The sequence below is a fragment of the Leiobunum rupestre genome, chromosome 4 (genome assembly GCF_980474605.1).
Source record: "Leiobunum rupestre chromosome 4, qqLeiRupe1.1.hap1, whole genome shotgun sequence".
Lineage (NCBI taxonomy): Eukaryota > Metazoa > Arthropoda > Arachnida > Opiliones > Sclerosomatidae > Leiobunum > Leiobunum rupestre.
Window position 1 is genome coordinate 2,599,468 of NC_143387.1, and position 15,976 is coordinate 2,615,443.

The 15,976-nt window shown below is 38.2% G+C and overlaps 1 protein-coding gene across 1 annotated transcript; it reads left to right on the forward strand.

Annotated features, from left to right (window-relative positions):
• The first annotated feature begins 7,076 nt into the window (after positions 1-7,076).
• LOC149945884 (uncharacterized) lies at positions 7,077-7,725 on the forward strand. Its single transcript, XM_090170628.1, has 2 exons — positions 7,077-7,084; positions 7,144-7,725. Exons 1-2 carry the CDS (start codon positions 7,082-7,084, stop codon positions 7,723-7,725), a joined length of 585 nt encoding a protein of 194 aa, XP_090026754.1. The 5' UTR covers positions 7,077-7,081.
• Positions 7,726-15,976: the final 8,251 nt, after the last annotated feature.

Genomic DNA, 15,976 nt, shown 5'->3' on the forward strand with positions numbered 1-15,976 from the left:
GATGACCTTAAAAGGCTCCCTATTTACAAAGTTAGCACCAGTGATACCAATATCCCGGCTTTGAGAATGATCACGGGATAACGCGTCGCCAAGAGTCGATCCCGATCGGAAAGGCTTTAAAAAAATCGGGGGGTGATAATATTCGTCAAATTGACGGCCATCCTTACGATGAACCACCTCCCTTGTGGTAATTTAGCAAAATTGTAAAAGAAACGGGTCATCATTTACAGATGGCAAGAACGGTAAATTTGACGCTTGACTGGGCACCACTTCATCATAAAATAAGTCGACTAGGTCATTGTCAATCCAAGATGTCTCCAAAACCACAGGGTCGGGAACAATCTCGTCATCGGGAAAAACTGCACATTAGTCAGTTCTTTGGTAATATAATTTAAGACCACTTACATGCCAATAACCCACATCGACGTCGCGTATTACATCCCTAAGTTTAGGCGACAAAGGGTTTGTATTATCAATTACCCGGAATGGTCCCTCACACCAGGAGCAAGTTTGGCACTAAATTAGAACGGCGTTTGAAAAAGCATGTGTGCGCCTCCAAAACAAGGAACCAGCCTCGATAAAACCAATAACACCTTTTATCGTCAAATAACCTCTTCTGTTAAGCTTGAGACAGCCTAATATTCCGCGGATATTTTCTAGTCTTACATCCATAGAAGCAATGGCCTCATCTATAAAATGCTGAACCTCTTCATCAGAGCCCACTTGCTTAAGATCGACGGTCGGCTCAACCGGGGATTGACGAAAAAGAGAACATTCCATGGTTCTCATGCGCAGAAGAGTGGTACGCTAATTCTTGTGGCAATAACCGACATAAGAGCTGATCAGGGCTCCACTAATTCTTTTGATCCTTTCGTCTAGGTTCGTCTGGGTTTGATATGGACAAGCATAGACTAATCCCAAAGTCAGAATAAATTGTGAGCCGTTATCGCTAAAGAGACGTTGCAGGCAACCCCTTTATAACAGCGCAGGCGCCCCAGTTTCAGAAGTCACCGAACGTAAAGGAAATATTGCAATCCATTTGGAAAAATGATTGGTAAAAACAAGCGGCCAGAAAACAAAGAATTCCGCCCCATTGAGTCAACCAAGGACCACATAAGAGCCGCGGAAGTTGAATATATCAATCCCGGTACCTTAGAATTCCTAGAGTTACGCTGCCGACAAACCGAATAAGATCGGATATATGCCATTACATCAGTTCCCATGCCCGGCCACCAAAACTGTAATTGTAGACGCTGTTATGTTTTATTAACCCCGAGATGTGTCGATAATTGATGGTCGTCCAACATGAATCAAGCCCTGACATGCAGTGCAAAAGACAAAACCAAACACAAAACATAAGGATACACCTAACGATACAGCAAGTTATAGCACATAGTACATTGACGTAATTCAGTCGACTTTGCAACCCCATCTTGAGGGGCAGTGCTAGGTAACGACGAATAAAAGTCACCAACGAGAACATCCTCCCATTTTTCTGCCCAAACACAACAGAAAAACATCGCCAGCAGGTAAAATAAACAGGCAGACAGGCAGATAGGTCAATTATATCTACTGAAAAGCCTGAGGGGTAGATACCGTGACATGACTCAATGTAACCGACGCTGTTGCGGAAGTCAGTACTGGACACCGTGACAAAGTATCAGCTTCCACATTGGTACACCATTTTTTGTACTCAATGAACTAACCTACCCTGGGGATTCTAAAAATTTTGAATGCAACGCAAAGCATTTTGATAAGTTTGCACTTTAAAATCCGTGCCCTCTAGAAACTGTCTATAACCCAGCAAACACAAACACGTCCTATGGACATCCGATAGACGTCACACTCGGATCTTGCCTCAAAATCCGGGGTTGACGTCGGTTGGACGTTAAAGGACGTCCAAATGTCCGGTTTGTCTATAGCCGTAGTACGTCCCTGGGACGAGTTTTCGGACGTCCAACGGCGATTACGGCGGTCGTCCCCTGAATGTCATTCTATAAAACCTAGAGATGTCTTTAGGCCTTTAATTTGGTTCAATCATAGCTCAATAGGGATGAAACTAGGACGTTCATTGGATATCAAATAATTTAAAAAGCCAAACTTGATATTAAAATTTTATTCAATACATTAAAGTACAAGATAATGGAAAAAATCCAGCAACAAGTGTACAATTTGATTATAATAACACGAACTCTGCAAGTATTAGCAGTTAACATATAAATTACAAAACTTATATAGTTATTTAATTTTTATATAACAAAATAAATTTCGAACTAAACTATTAAAAAATTAAATAACCTTCCTTATACAAATGTAAAAAAACAATAAAATTAATTTTCAAATCGGAAGCAAAATAAAACTAAGCCATTTAATACTATTCCTTAAAAAATTAAGACTATCGGATGAAAAATGTACTCTAGAAATTACTGTTTCTCGAAGCTTAATTTAAATATATATCCAAATCTTACTTTTGGAATTACAATTTAACTATATAAAATATCACAGTATAAAATAAAGCTTTAGGCGAACCGTTCAGTGAGAGTAATGAATAATTAACTTAAAAAGTTAAATTTAAACATTTACAGGTCCAAAATGAACTTTAAAAACAGCGAACCTTCCCTAACATTCGGAGAATTCAACGCAAATCTTACTTTTGGAATTACAATTTAACTATACAAATTATCACAGTATAAAATAAAGCTTTAGGCAAACCGTTCAGTGAGAGTAATGAATAATAAACTTAAAAAGTTAAATTTTAACATGTACAGGTCCTAAATGAACTTTAAAAACAGCGAAACTTCCTTAATTTCGGAGAATACACGGCAAATCTTACTTTTGGAATTCCAAATTTTCTATTGAAATATAACAGTATGAAATAAAGCTTTAGGCGAACCACTCAGTGAGAGTAATGAATAATAAACTTAAAAAGTTAAATTGAAACATGTACAGGTCCAAAATGAACTTTAAAAACAGCGAACCTTCCTTAACTTTCGGAGAATTCAACGCAAATCTTACTTTTGGAATTATAATTTAACTATACAAATTATCACAGTATAAAATAAAGCTTTAGGCGAACCGTTCAGTGAGAGTAATGAATAATAAACTTAAAAAGTTAAATTTTAACATGTACAGGTCCTAAATGAACTTTAAAAACAGCGAAACTTCCTTAACTTTCGGAGAATACACGGCAAATCTTACTTTTGGAATTCCAAATTTTCTATTGAAATATAACAGTATGAAATAAAGCTTTAGGCGAACCACTCAGTGAGAGTAATGAATAATAAACTTAAAAGGTTAAATTGAAACATGTACAGGTCCAAAATGAACTTTAAAAACAGCGAACCTTCCTTAACTTTCGGAGAATTCAACGCAAATCTTACTTTTGGAATTATAATTTAACTATACAAATTATCACAGTATAAAATAAAGCTTTAGGCGAACCTTTCAGTGAGAGTAATGAATAATAAACTTAAAAAGTTAAATTGAAACATGTACAGGTCCAAAATGAACTTTAAAAACAGCGAACCTTCCCTAACATTCGGAGAATTCAATGCAAATCTTACTTTTGGAATTCCAAATCCAATATATAAAATATAACAAAATGAAATTAAGCTTTAGGCGAACCACTCAAAGAGAGTAATGAATAATAAACTTAAAAAGTTAAATTGAAACATGTACAGGTCCAAAATGAAATTTAAAAACAGCGAACCTTCCTTAACTTTCAGAGAATACACTGCAAATCTTACTTTTGGAATTCCAAATTCAATATATTAAATATAACAGTATGAAATAAAGCTTTAGGCGAACCGTTCAGTGAGAGTAATGAATAATTAACTTAAAAAGTTAAATTGAAACATGTACAGGTCCAAAATGAACTTTAAAAACAGCGAACCTTCCTTAACTTTCGGGGAATTCAACGCAAATCTTACTTTTGGAATTACAATTTAACTATACAAATTATCACAGTATAAAATAAAGCTTTAGGCGAACCGTTCAGTGAGAGTAATGAATAATAAACTTAAAAAGTTAAATTGAAACATATACAAATTATCACAGTATAAAATAAAGCTTTAGGCGAACCGTTCAGTGAGAGTAATGAATAATAAACTTAAAAAGTTAAATTGAAACATGTACAGGTCCAAAATTAAATTTAAAAACAGCGAACCTTCCTTAACTTTCAGAGAATACACTGCAAATCTTACTTTTGGAATTCCAAATTCAATATATTAAATATAACAGTATGAAATAAAGCTTTAGGCAAACCGTTCAGTGAGAGTAATGAATAATAAACTTAAAAAGTTAAATTGAAACATGTACAGGTCCAAAATGAACTTTAAAAACAGTGAACCTTCCCTGACTTTCGGAGAATTCAACGCAAATCTTACTTTTGGAATTCCAAATTCAATATATCAAATTATCACAGTATAAAATAAAGCTTTAGGCGAACCTTTCAGTGAGAGTAATGAATAATAAACTTAAAAAGTTAAATTTAAACATGTACAGGTCCAAAATGAACTTTAAAAACAGCGAACCTTCCCTAACATTCGGAGAATTCAATGCAAATCTTACTTTTGGAATTCCAAATCCAATATATAAAATATAACAAAATGAAATTAAGCTTTAGGCGAACCACTCAAAGAGAGTAATGAATAATAAACTTAAAAAGTTAAATTGAAACATGTACAGGTCCAAAATGAAATTTAAAAACAGCGAACCTTCTTTAACTTTCAGAGAATACACTGCAAATCTTACTTTTGGAATTCCAAATTCAATATATTAAATATAACAGTATGAAATAAAGCTTTAGGCGAACCGTTCAGTGAGAGTAATGAATAATTAACTTAAAAAGTTAAATTGAAACATGTACAGGTCCAAAATGAACTTTAAAAACAGCGAACCTTCCTTAACTTTCGGAGAATTCAACACAAATCATACTTTTGGAATTACAATTTAACTATACAAATTATCACAGTATAAAATAAAGCTTTAGGCGAACCGTTCAGTGAGAGTAATGAATAATAAACTTAAAAAGTTAAATTGAAACATGTACAGGTCCAAAATGAAATTTAAAAACAGCGAACCTTCCTTAACTTTCAGAGAATACACTGCAAATCTTACTTTTGGAATTCCAAATTCAATATATTAAATATAACAGTATGAAATATAGCTTTAGGCAAACCGTTCAGTGAGAGTAATGAATAATAAACTTAAAAAGTTAAATTGAAACATGTACAGGTCCAAAATGAACTTTAAAAACAGTGAACCTTCCCTGACTTTCGGAGAATTCAACGCAAATCTTACTTTTGGAATTCCAAATTCAATATATCAAATATAACAGTATGAAATAAAGCTTTAGGCGAACCGTTCAGTGAGAGTAATGAATAATAAACTTTTTTTTTTATTCAAGGAAGAAAGGGCTGATGGAGTCTGAGAACACCGCGAGCCCGGCGTAACACCATCTGATTAATCAGGGCGAGATATGCGTAACGGCCACGCCAACGGGGGGATACGTGGGGACAGGGGTGGGGACACCCGTGGCGGAAGTATTCCGACCACCCGTTGGAGGATTGGTAGTCGTCCTCACACGACCATCCACAAACTCTGCCTCCCGGACGCCTGGGATTACAGGAGTGAGCCACTACTCCCAGCGAATAATAAACTTAAAAAGTTAAATTGAAACATGTACAGGTCCAAAATGAATAGACTTTGATCAAACATATTTTCTTCCTACCTCTGTAAAAGACACATTAAAAAAATCGAGTTTAAATCATTAAAAAAATCAAAAAAATTTTTAATAAAATACTTACTCTTATGATATATTATCAGCAATACTAGATATTACTATGTTATAATCTATAACGTTTGTGTAGAACGCATTATGGACTTTATGGTGACCGATTCCAAACTATCGAGTAATGGCGTCTTACAAAAGAAACTACAAACTGGGCTACCAGATATTTTAAAAGGACTTTAGCTCGGCCAACTTAGATCAGCTTTTTCGCAGTAATTGGCTGTGATTGTAGAAATAATTCATCAAATGAAAATAATGGAAATAAAATTTAAGAAAATAATAATATAAAAAAATATAAAAATTAAGAACAGATAAAATTAATTAAATAATTAAGTAGTTTTGATTTAACACGTAATTTCATTAATTCACGTTAAATAAACTCGTAAATTTAAATAATAATATTCTTAATAAAATTAATATTTTGTGGTTCATTAAACTTTATCAGCTCAAATACAAATACAGGTGAAACAAATTAAAATTAATTGCTGATAAACGCACCTCTAGATAGCATTGATGGACGAAACATTTCGGACGAATAGTGGAGGTCCATGCGAGTAGGAGTGTCCACAATCATCAGGGTTTTTCAATGTAGAGGTAGAAAGGGGGTCGGCACCGGAAGTCCCCGCTTCCTTCCCCCTTCCGGCAGGTGGCGCGGGGGGGTCGGCATTTTCCTCGGGGATCGAGGTCATTGACCTCCGGAGAGTGGCGCGCGCGCTGATTGGCTGGCGCGGGGAGCACGTGGTTACCTGCGCGCTGATTGGCTGGCGCGTAACTACGCGGCGCGGGAACCACGTGGTTACCACGCGCGTGTACTGCGCGCTAATTGGCTGGCGCGAAATTATTCAAAATGGCGCCGATTGGTTGGTATTTTGGCGCGAAAAAAGGTCAGTACTCCTTTAAAGGAATTCCCAGGCTCGCTATACTCGGGCATTGTTAAAGTGGTGACAGGTTTGATTGATTGAGCAGGTGTAGAAATAACTTAGCGGCGCAAATACCTTTAGTGACAATACCGAGAGAAAAACCTATTAATTATGTCATCGAATTAAATTGAGTCGCGCTGGAAATGCGTTAGTGAACAATCCTTTCGCATAGTCATGGTAGAACCGGTTCATTCCGCTTTCGTTAAGTAATTAATCATTTTGACAAATTGACAATAGGACTGTCACGCGATTATTTTGTTCTTTCCCCCCCTTACCTTGCGAGTATAAAAGAAACCGCGCAACGGTCAATTTCGCAGAAGCGACGAACACCGCCCTCACTCTCCCCCGACGACTCAAGAAGATCAGCAAGATGGTAATTATGTTTTTGAAATTTTTTAAGCGAGATTAGTTTTTAATCTCTATATGTCTTAGGCAGCCCGAGACGACATTAAGCTCGATTATGACACTCCCCCAACAGCACCAGTGAAGTTGCCCGAAGTATACGCTAGAAAATCAAAAGTCGGCGAAGTAATTAAAAAAAATAAACCTCGACAATTATTCGCGGGGAAAGGGGCTAACCAAGACCAAGAAAAATTAACAAAGAATACCACTTGGCACGATATTGTATTAGAATTCTCCGAGCTCGGAGATTTGGGCGTTAAAATAGCGACCTTTGACCAAAAAATATATATAGATATAAGGCGTTACGCCACGCACGTAGCATCCAGTCTTCCGCAACCGACTAAACAGGGTGTATGCGTTAAACTAGAATCAGGACCCCAGCTTAAAGCAGCCTTAGAAGACGTCAAGGACCAAGACGCCGTTTACCTAACTGAGGGTGATAAAATAGAAATTCGCCATAGCCAGGCCACTGGTCACACTTGCTTGACCAAAAATTCTGGTTCCTCATTTGCAAAATCGCTGACCCTATACGGCAGAAGAGACATTCACGACGTCCTGCGGTTATTGAGGGAAGTGACTCAACGCTACGACGAAATTCGTAAATTACAATGACTCAAGAAGCCCCTCTCGATTTAAGCACCAGGTTTCGACCTGAGAACTATTATTCGGTTACTAAAATTATCTCTCGGACTTCCAAAAAATACAAATGTAAAACTTTAGAATTCAAGTGCGAGTTCAAAAATTTGGACGATCTCAACCACGCGCGAATAGAAATCCAATTAAACGAAATTTTCCAATCCCTATTAAACGAAATTACCGATGAAAATCAGGGTTATAGTCGTATCAGAATAGCGGTCAGTTCGGACGAACTCGAAGAGCCCATTAATTTCCAATTTATGAACCTAAACGAGTTGACGGCCGCTAGAATTTTAAGCGGTATCGAGCAGGTAGCCCAGTCCCATAAGAATTTATACTTTGAGGCCCCCCTAAAATTCGACGTAATTCTTCTACAAGACACCAATATGAGTGGTAGTCGAAAAAATATTCGTAACAGGACTATTGACTGCTTAGATAATTACATTGAACAGGGCAATACTTTTATTCCAATTCGCAATTCTGATAATCTGTGCTTTGCTAGGGCGGTAGCGGTAGGACAGTGTCTCGCTGACTACCAAGAATTAAAAAATAAAGGCCAATCCAAAAATTTTAATATGAATGATCTAGATTATATTCGTAATGTCAACCATCCAAAACAAAAAAAGCGGCCTTAGCATTACACAGATTATCAAAAGTGCCACCAGGTCCTGTTGAAATAAAAGACATTCCTAAATTCCAAAATGTCTTGCCAGATTATCAAATTATCTTACTCGATTCCGATTCCAATTTTGACCCCATTTATTTAGGCCACTTTCAACCCAAAAAAATCTTTCTCCTTAAATTAGGAAACCACGTCCACGTAGTGAGGTCTTACGCCGCCATGTTCGGGGGAATAGGGTACTGTCCATTTTGTTTGAAAGTTTTTGGGAATAGCAAAGAAAAAAAACAGCACAATTGCGAGGGCCCCGTTAGCTGTAAGCGGTGTCTCGACACGAATGTTTCGCATACCGAAACTAGTCAACGTTGCGCCAACTGCTTTAGATATTTTTCGGGGAATACGTGCTTCCAAAAGCATATAGAATTAGGGACGTGCGACAAACTCAAACGTTGCCTAACTTGCGGTAAAGAGTTTGAAGGCGAGCACGTATGCGATTTGAAATGTCATTACTGCAAAATTGAGCACCCGAAAAATGCGTGTTTTGTTCAACCTATCACGTTACCAGAAAATTCCACCAGAATCCTTTACTTTGATTTTGAAACTTTAGTCGACAATGACGAGATTAAACCCGTTCTGCTAATTACCGCTATGCAAGACAGTCCGTACTCTGAAACGTACGATTACCGTACCTTTACCGGCTTTAATTGCGTCGAGACGTTTTTAGATTACTTATTGGAGAGTCAGGTCGTTGCAAAAAAGGGTAAAACCAAATATTCAAAGGTCGAACCAGTTTTCAAAAACATTACGTGCATTTCGCATTTTGGGTCTGGATTTGATAGTTTACTCGTTTTAAAAGGAGTTCTGACCCGGCCAATAATCCCCGAAGTTATCTTTAAAGGCTGCAAACTTCTCGCGATGTTTCTTTCCAAATACAATATAAGATTTATAGATAGCTTTTCTTATTTTCCAGCCCCTCTCAGAAGCTTCTCCAAAACCTTTAATTTAAGCGAAAGCAAGGGATTTTTCCCGTATTCTTTCTTAAAAAAAGACACCTTAGACTATATCGGCGTCGTACCGGAAAAATCCTTTTTCGAAGTAGATAAATTAACCCCCGACCAATTGGCAAATTTCGACACTTGGTACGACGCCCAAAAATGTACCGTTTTTGATTTAAAAGAAGTGTTGACAAAGTACGCCATTGATGACGTCAAGCTGTTACAGAGGGGTTTTGACCAGTTCAGAAATCTTTTTAGAGAAAAGGTCAATTTCGACATTTTGGCGGGAAAAAGCGTGACTCTACCCGGAGCTTTAACCGATTTATTTTTGAGCCGGTATCTGAAACCAAATACCATAGCTATTATCCCGCCAGCAGGGTACAGGGGTAAGCATTCCGTTAAAGATCTCAGATGGGCGGCTTACTTGGAGCAAAAAATGCACGTAAAGTTTCAAACGGCGCGATCGTTGGAGGGAGAAAAGTATTTAGCTCCTTACCACCCCGACATTTACAGCGCTGACCCTTTAATAATTGGGGAATTTTTCGGGTGTTTCTGGCACGAGTGTCCCAATCACACTGACCATAATGGGTACAATTACGAACTTAAAGAATCTAACATCAATAATTACTTAAAAACTCTCGACAAAATCGAGTTTTATCGTCAAAATTACCCCAACGCGCGTTTAATTACCATATGGGAGTGTGAATGGGACACGTTTTTAAAAGATAACCCCGAAATAAATTCGTTTTGCGACGAACTGGCTTTCTCCGATCCGATCAATTCGCGAAGCGCTCTGAGGGGTGGGCGCGTTGAAAATTTTTTACTGTATATAGAATCCACCCCCGAGAGGCCGATTAAATTTTACGATTTTAACAGTATGTATCCATCGGTCTCCATGTCCAAAAATTACCGCTACCCCAAAGGGGTCCCCGAAATCTTAACTAGCAACTTTAATTACGAACCCGATTTCTATTTCGGGCTAATCAAAGCGACTCTTCTCCCACCCCAAGATCTATATCTCCCCGTCTTGGGCTCCCTGATTGGCGATAAATTAATGTTTACGCTATGCAGAACGTGCGCCCTCTATAATCTAGCCGACTGTCGTCATACCGAGGCGGAACGCGCGATTACGGATACGTACACTACCCCCGAGTTTTATTTATCCCTTCAATATAATTATAAAGTTTTACAAATTCACGAAGTGCAGCATTATCGCGAAACTTTCGACTCTGACTGCCCCCTTTTTGACGATTATGTCAGAGATTTTTACAAAATGAAAACCCAATACGCTAGTTTTCCTAAAAACGTTGACTCCTTAGAAGAAAAACAAAAATATTTAAACGACTTTTGGGAACAGGACGGGATAAAAATAGGCCTAGAAGAGGTTAGCTCTAACCCGGCTCTCAAAGCGCTTGGCAAGCTTTCCCTTAACCAGCTTTGGGGACGTCACCTAATTCAATTACGTCAAAATAATAGTTCTTTTATAAACTCCTACGCTGACTTGGTTAAAATTTTAACTGATAAAACGAAAGAGCTGACCGATTTAAAACTCCTAGAAAACGGAATGGCTCTCGTGACGACCAAATATCACGAAGACCACGTCCCGGCTTATCGTAAAGGTTCCCCAACTGTGGGCATTTTCGTCGCCTCTTATGGGCGTATTAAATTATACAATCTAATGGCTAAAATCGGGCCTAATTTGGCCTACGGCGATACGGACAGTTGTATTCTGATACACGATAAGAAATTAGATTTAACTTTATCAAGCAGCTTGGGCGGACTTACGGATGAATATCCTAATGACCCCATTAAAGCTTTTACCACGATAGCCCCCAAGGGTTACTCTATCTTGTTCGAATCGGGCAAAATTTTAACCAAGATAAAAGGCGTCACTCTTACTAAAAAAAATCAGACCATCTTAAACTTTGACACGATAAAGCAGTTGGCGCTCGAGAACCGCGAATTAAAATACCGTGTCGAGATTCCCTTTAACGTGAAAAGACAAAAAACCGGGCACTTGTATCTCAGACAAGCCGAAAAACTAGTGGGATTTACGTCGACGAAACGTATATTTTTCAAAGACGGTACTTCTATTCCCTACGGATATTCATGTCACTCACACGCCTAAAATTTCAAACCCCCTGTACCTTTCTTTTGGCTGGCCCCAGTAAGTCGGGAAAAAGTCACTGGACGTTTAATCTCTTGAAAAATAAAAATTTAATGTTCGACAATCCACCCCAAAAAATTTTATATTGCAACAATCTTTGGAACGATCAATTTGACGAATTAAAAACCCTCGCCCCCGAAATTGAATTCCATAAGGGACTCTTTAGTGAAAAACCCGAAGATTTGTTTGACAAAAGACAAAACAACCTCTTGGTGCTAGACGATCTTTCGAGCGAGTGCTTAGACAACGCGCTGGTATCTGAACTTTTTCGAGTGTGTTCGCATCATCTGAATCTGAGTATTGTATTCTTATGCCAGAACGTCTTTGGTCAGGGCAGATTTTCTCGCGACATTTCGCTTAACGCCTCGTTTATAGTCCTGTTCCGAAGCCCCCGTGATCCATCACAAATAAAACATTTAAGTCGTCAGATCTTTCCGCATAACCCTAATTTTCTGAGCAACGTTTATAATTACGTAACGTCGGATACGCCCTATTCTAACGTGGTTGTTGACCTGCAACAAAAAACTCCCGAATTTCTAAAAGTTAGAACGCAATGCCTCATGGAAGAAGGACCAATGTTAGTATTTACCGAAAATTAATTTTTTATTTTATGTATTTATCATTTTTGGTAGAGGAAAATGTATATTATTGTAATAATCAGAATATATAACAAAGTGTTTATTCGAATTTTACGTCATTCTGTAAAATGCCTTTGCCCAGGTCAATTATAGAAAGCCGCCCGTATCTAACTTTATTAAAAAAGGCTTCCCCAAATCAAAGACGATTTTTACTGAAGAACGCCACGCGAGATCAGGTTGGCTCAATCGCGAATATCTGTCATAATATTTGCCGCGGAGCTTTACCAGTTGGCGAGCATAAACGACGGCAATTACAACGATATAAAAAATCTATTAGAAAACTAGGTCAAAGAGATCTCAGTGATTGTTATCGACGAAGAATTCTAGTCTCGCAAACGGGCGGTTTTTGGGGAGCGATTCTCGATTCGCTCATCCCGCCAATCTTGGGTCGTATAATTAATCCGGCGCGATGAAGAAATTTGTCTTGCTACCCGCGGATAGCTATTTATCCGATACCGAAAAATTGCTAAATTTAATACAAGAACACATGAATAGTATTCTTAACAAACCCGTTCGAGACGGTAGTGAAGAAGAAAAACTACGAGAATATCTGGCAATGTTGGCGCGGTATCTCAGAATTAAAGACTATGACGGCGCTCCAGCCGTTCAAATAAAACCGCCCCCTTTACCTCCTTCTTCGAGTACGTTAGCGCCGATACAGTTAGCACACGGTGCGATCTACCAGCCTCCCGCTGTACCTAACGGTTCATTCGGTAACCCGCCGCTCGCCTCGCCAAGTTTTTTTTCGCCTCCCCAAACGCCAAATCAGCTCCATCAACTATTCGCCGCGCCGCAACAGGTGCAAAGAGCCGTACAGCAACCTCTCCACCAACTGGAAATGGCTATTAACAGGCCCCTCCCAGCATCACCGATAAATCCTGGAATTTCTACACCATGGCAGAGTGTCTCCGGCATTTCGGGGTTGGACGAAAGTCAATCGCCCGATTACGCCCATAAAACTTTAATTGCAGCCCCACAGCATCTCGTGACGTCACGAAATATTCCATTCAAGCCTGACTTTGCGAGTACTCCAGGCTACCAAAAGGGAAGATGGAAGAACGGCGCTAGCAACGTTTTCACTTCGCCCGCTCGAGCTGAGCTACGTAAATCTCGAAGCGAAACGAGTCTCGATGAATATAGCACGCCAACTTTCAAAGACAGCAGCTATAAGCCTTCGGAATCCACCCTTCGCAATACGACCGAACCTGTTTCCTTGCCTTTCGTAGGACCGCTCTTGACAAGAAAGGAATTGCCAACCCGACAAGGTCGCAAAGAAAGACGCCGGGCGTATTCTAAAGATCGTGAAATTAATGATTGGGAAATTAATGAATGGGAAAATTAATGTTTTTTTTGTAAAACCATGTTTATTAAACACTATTGATTACAAAATCTGTTTTCGTGATTAAATAAATGTACACACAATGCCAATAGCGAAATTACTTCGTTCATATATATTTCATTATTATACATTTTTAAAATTTTCTTAAAGCTTAATCCAGCAGACCTATTTAACAGAAACGAAGCAACGTGCAAACCGCAAGTTTCTTGGTTCATATCTTGAATTATATTTTTATTATAAAACCATTTCTGAGCTAAATGATCCAATTTAAAACCGTAGACATCAAAATGTTGACCGAAAGAACAAAAAAAATCTCCCACGCGTTGTCCTTTCCTATTTTTAGCACTGACGAAGATTCCTATCCAATGGCTTCCCGGCATTGATGAGTCTTGTACATTGGCCACCAAACAAAAGGGCTTTTTTTTCGGACAATCTCGAGGTAAAGTATCTTTGGAAAATGTGCCCAGAAAAAAAGGTTTGGTTCTCGGGTCGCATTTTAAAAAAGCGTCCAATTGAAAAGTATTCATGGCAAAACCCTTTGAATTTCTTCGGGGTAAAATGACCCCAATATTTTCTCGTTATTCTTGTCCTTGATATGGTAGAGTGGGCGGGGTTTATTTATCACCTTCGATATGGTGAAAACCTCTTTACCCCAATATCCTTTAAATCCCTTACGAAATACTTTGCTGGTTTTTGACAGGCGCACGTGATCGCCAATCTTGAATTTCGGTTCCTCTCTTTTCGCTTTCTTTCCAAATAATTTTTGCCAAACAAGATGCTCATTGGCTAAGCTTATTTCGCTAGGTCTATATCCCGTCGTGCGATGAACGCTATCGTTATAGGACTTTACAATTTTTGGTAGTGCTTTTATAAATTTTTTTCCTTTACTTTTGGTAAGAAATCTGTAAATTTTATTTTTAAGCGTCCTATTCACTCTCTCGCATACGCTGCTTTTTTTATCGCCGTAACAAACGAAATGCTTAATTCCCTGGTCCTTGAAATAGCGTTGCACTTTACGATTTAAAAATTCAGAACCTTGATCAGTATTAATTTTCAAAGGCTTACGTTGTTTGTGGATTTTTTTGAAAGCAGCTAATATATCGCTCGCTCTCTTAGTTTTCACGGGAATAGCGAATAAATATCGGGACAGAATATCGATATTAGTAAGAATATAATTAAATTTATTAATATTTTTTAATTCGTTTAACTCGATTAAATCAGCCTGGTGTTCTTCGTTCAAGCTCGTGACATAAGTCCTATTTCTAGGAAAATTAAATTTTCTATCTTTGTGCAACGTATAGGCGTCTTGGGTCAACGCCCAATCTTTAATTTTTTTCTTGGAAATAGAGGGTAATTGTTCGGATAAACGTTTTAGTCCTCCCAGACTTCCGGGATTTTCTGGGTCAAAATAAATAGATTCTATATTCATGTCTTGACAGTTCAAAGTGTGCTACATTATTAAATGAAAGACCAGCAAAGTTTACATTTTTATACATTTTAATGGAAATTTTTAATACATCAGCTCTGATAAAATTTCAGATTCATTTTGCATGATATTATGATATAAATTTTCTACCCCCAGTTTATAGTCGGGAAAGTTGACGTAAAATGCCTTAATTACGTTGTCATAGTTCATAAGGGGTATCGCCATCTTGACACTTTTTTCAAGTCTTTCGCAGAAATGTGACGCGATCGGTTTGCAGCTAATGTGATGGGCCAATTGATTATGGCAGGGCAGGTTTGGGCACGCCTCGGTTAACGTAAATAATACACTTTTTAATTCGTCTAAAATAGACATTTTCATTCCTTCAAAAGCGTCTTTTCGGTCAGTTATTTCTTTGTCGAGACTCGTACGGATAATCTTCAAACGGTCCCAGGCTTCTTTATCTAGGGCAACCCCGTTGGTGGAGGAATACACAACGTCGTAATTTGAATTAGACCCGCGAATATAGCCGCGAATATCAATAATTCTTCCACGCTGACAGAAGAATCCTTCCAACTTGACACTATCCGACAACCAGCTGTGAAAACGTATAGCTTCGGTAGTGGTATTGAAAAATCTTTCAATTTCTTGTTCATAGTTCCAGAGATTCTTCCACACTTTTACGCTAAAATTGACATATTTCTATGTCCTTGACGGTTAATTAAAATTTCAGGCTCCGCGAGATTCGCCGATAAAAAAATGTCGAGTTGGTTGGAGAGAAAATGGGGGCGTGTCATTCTCAAACAAAAGCTCGCGTCGAACTAATCGAATAGAAAACAGGGTGGCTCATTTTATTCGATACTATATATCACCTTTCTGTCCCGGGTAATTAAAATCTCGTTATCAAATTCAAAGTACATTATACACACGACATTAGTCGGTAGGGGGTCTTTCAATTGAACATCTAAACGTAGAGACCCCTGTCGAGGAATACTCGTATGATCAGCCGAAGCATTCTGGTCCGGGGACATATCGAAAGTAAAGAT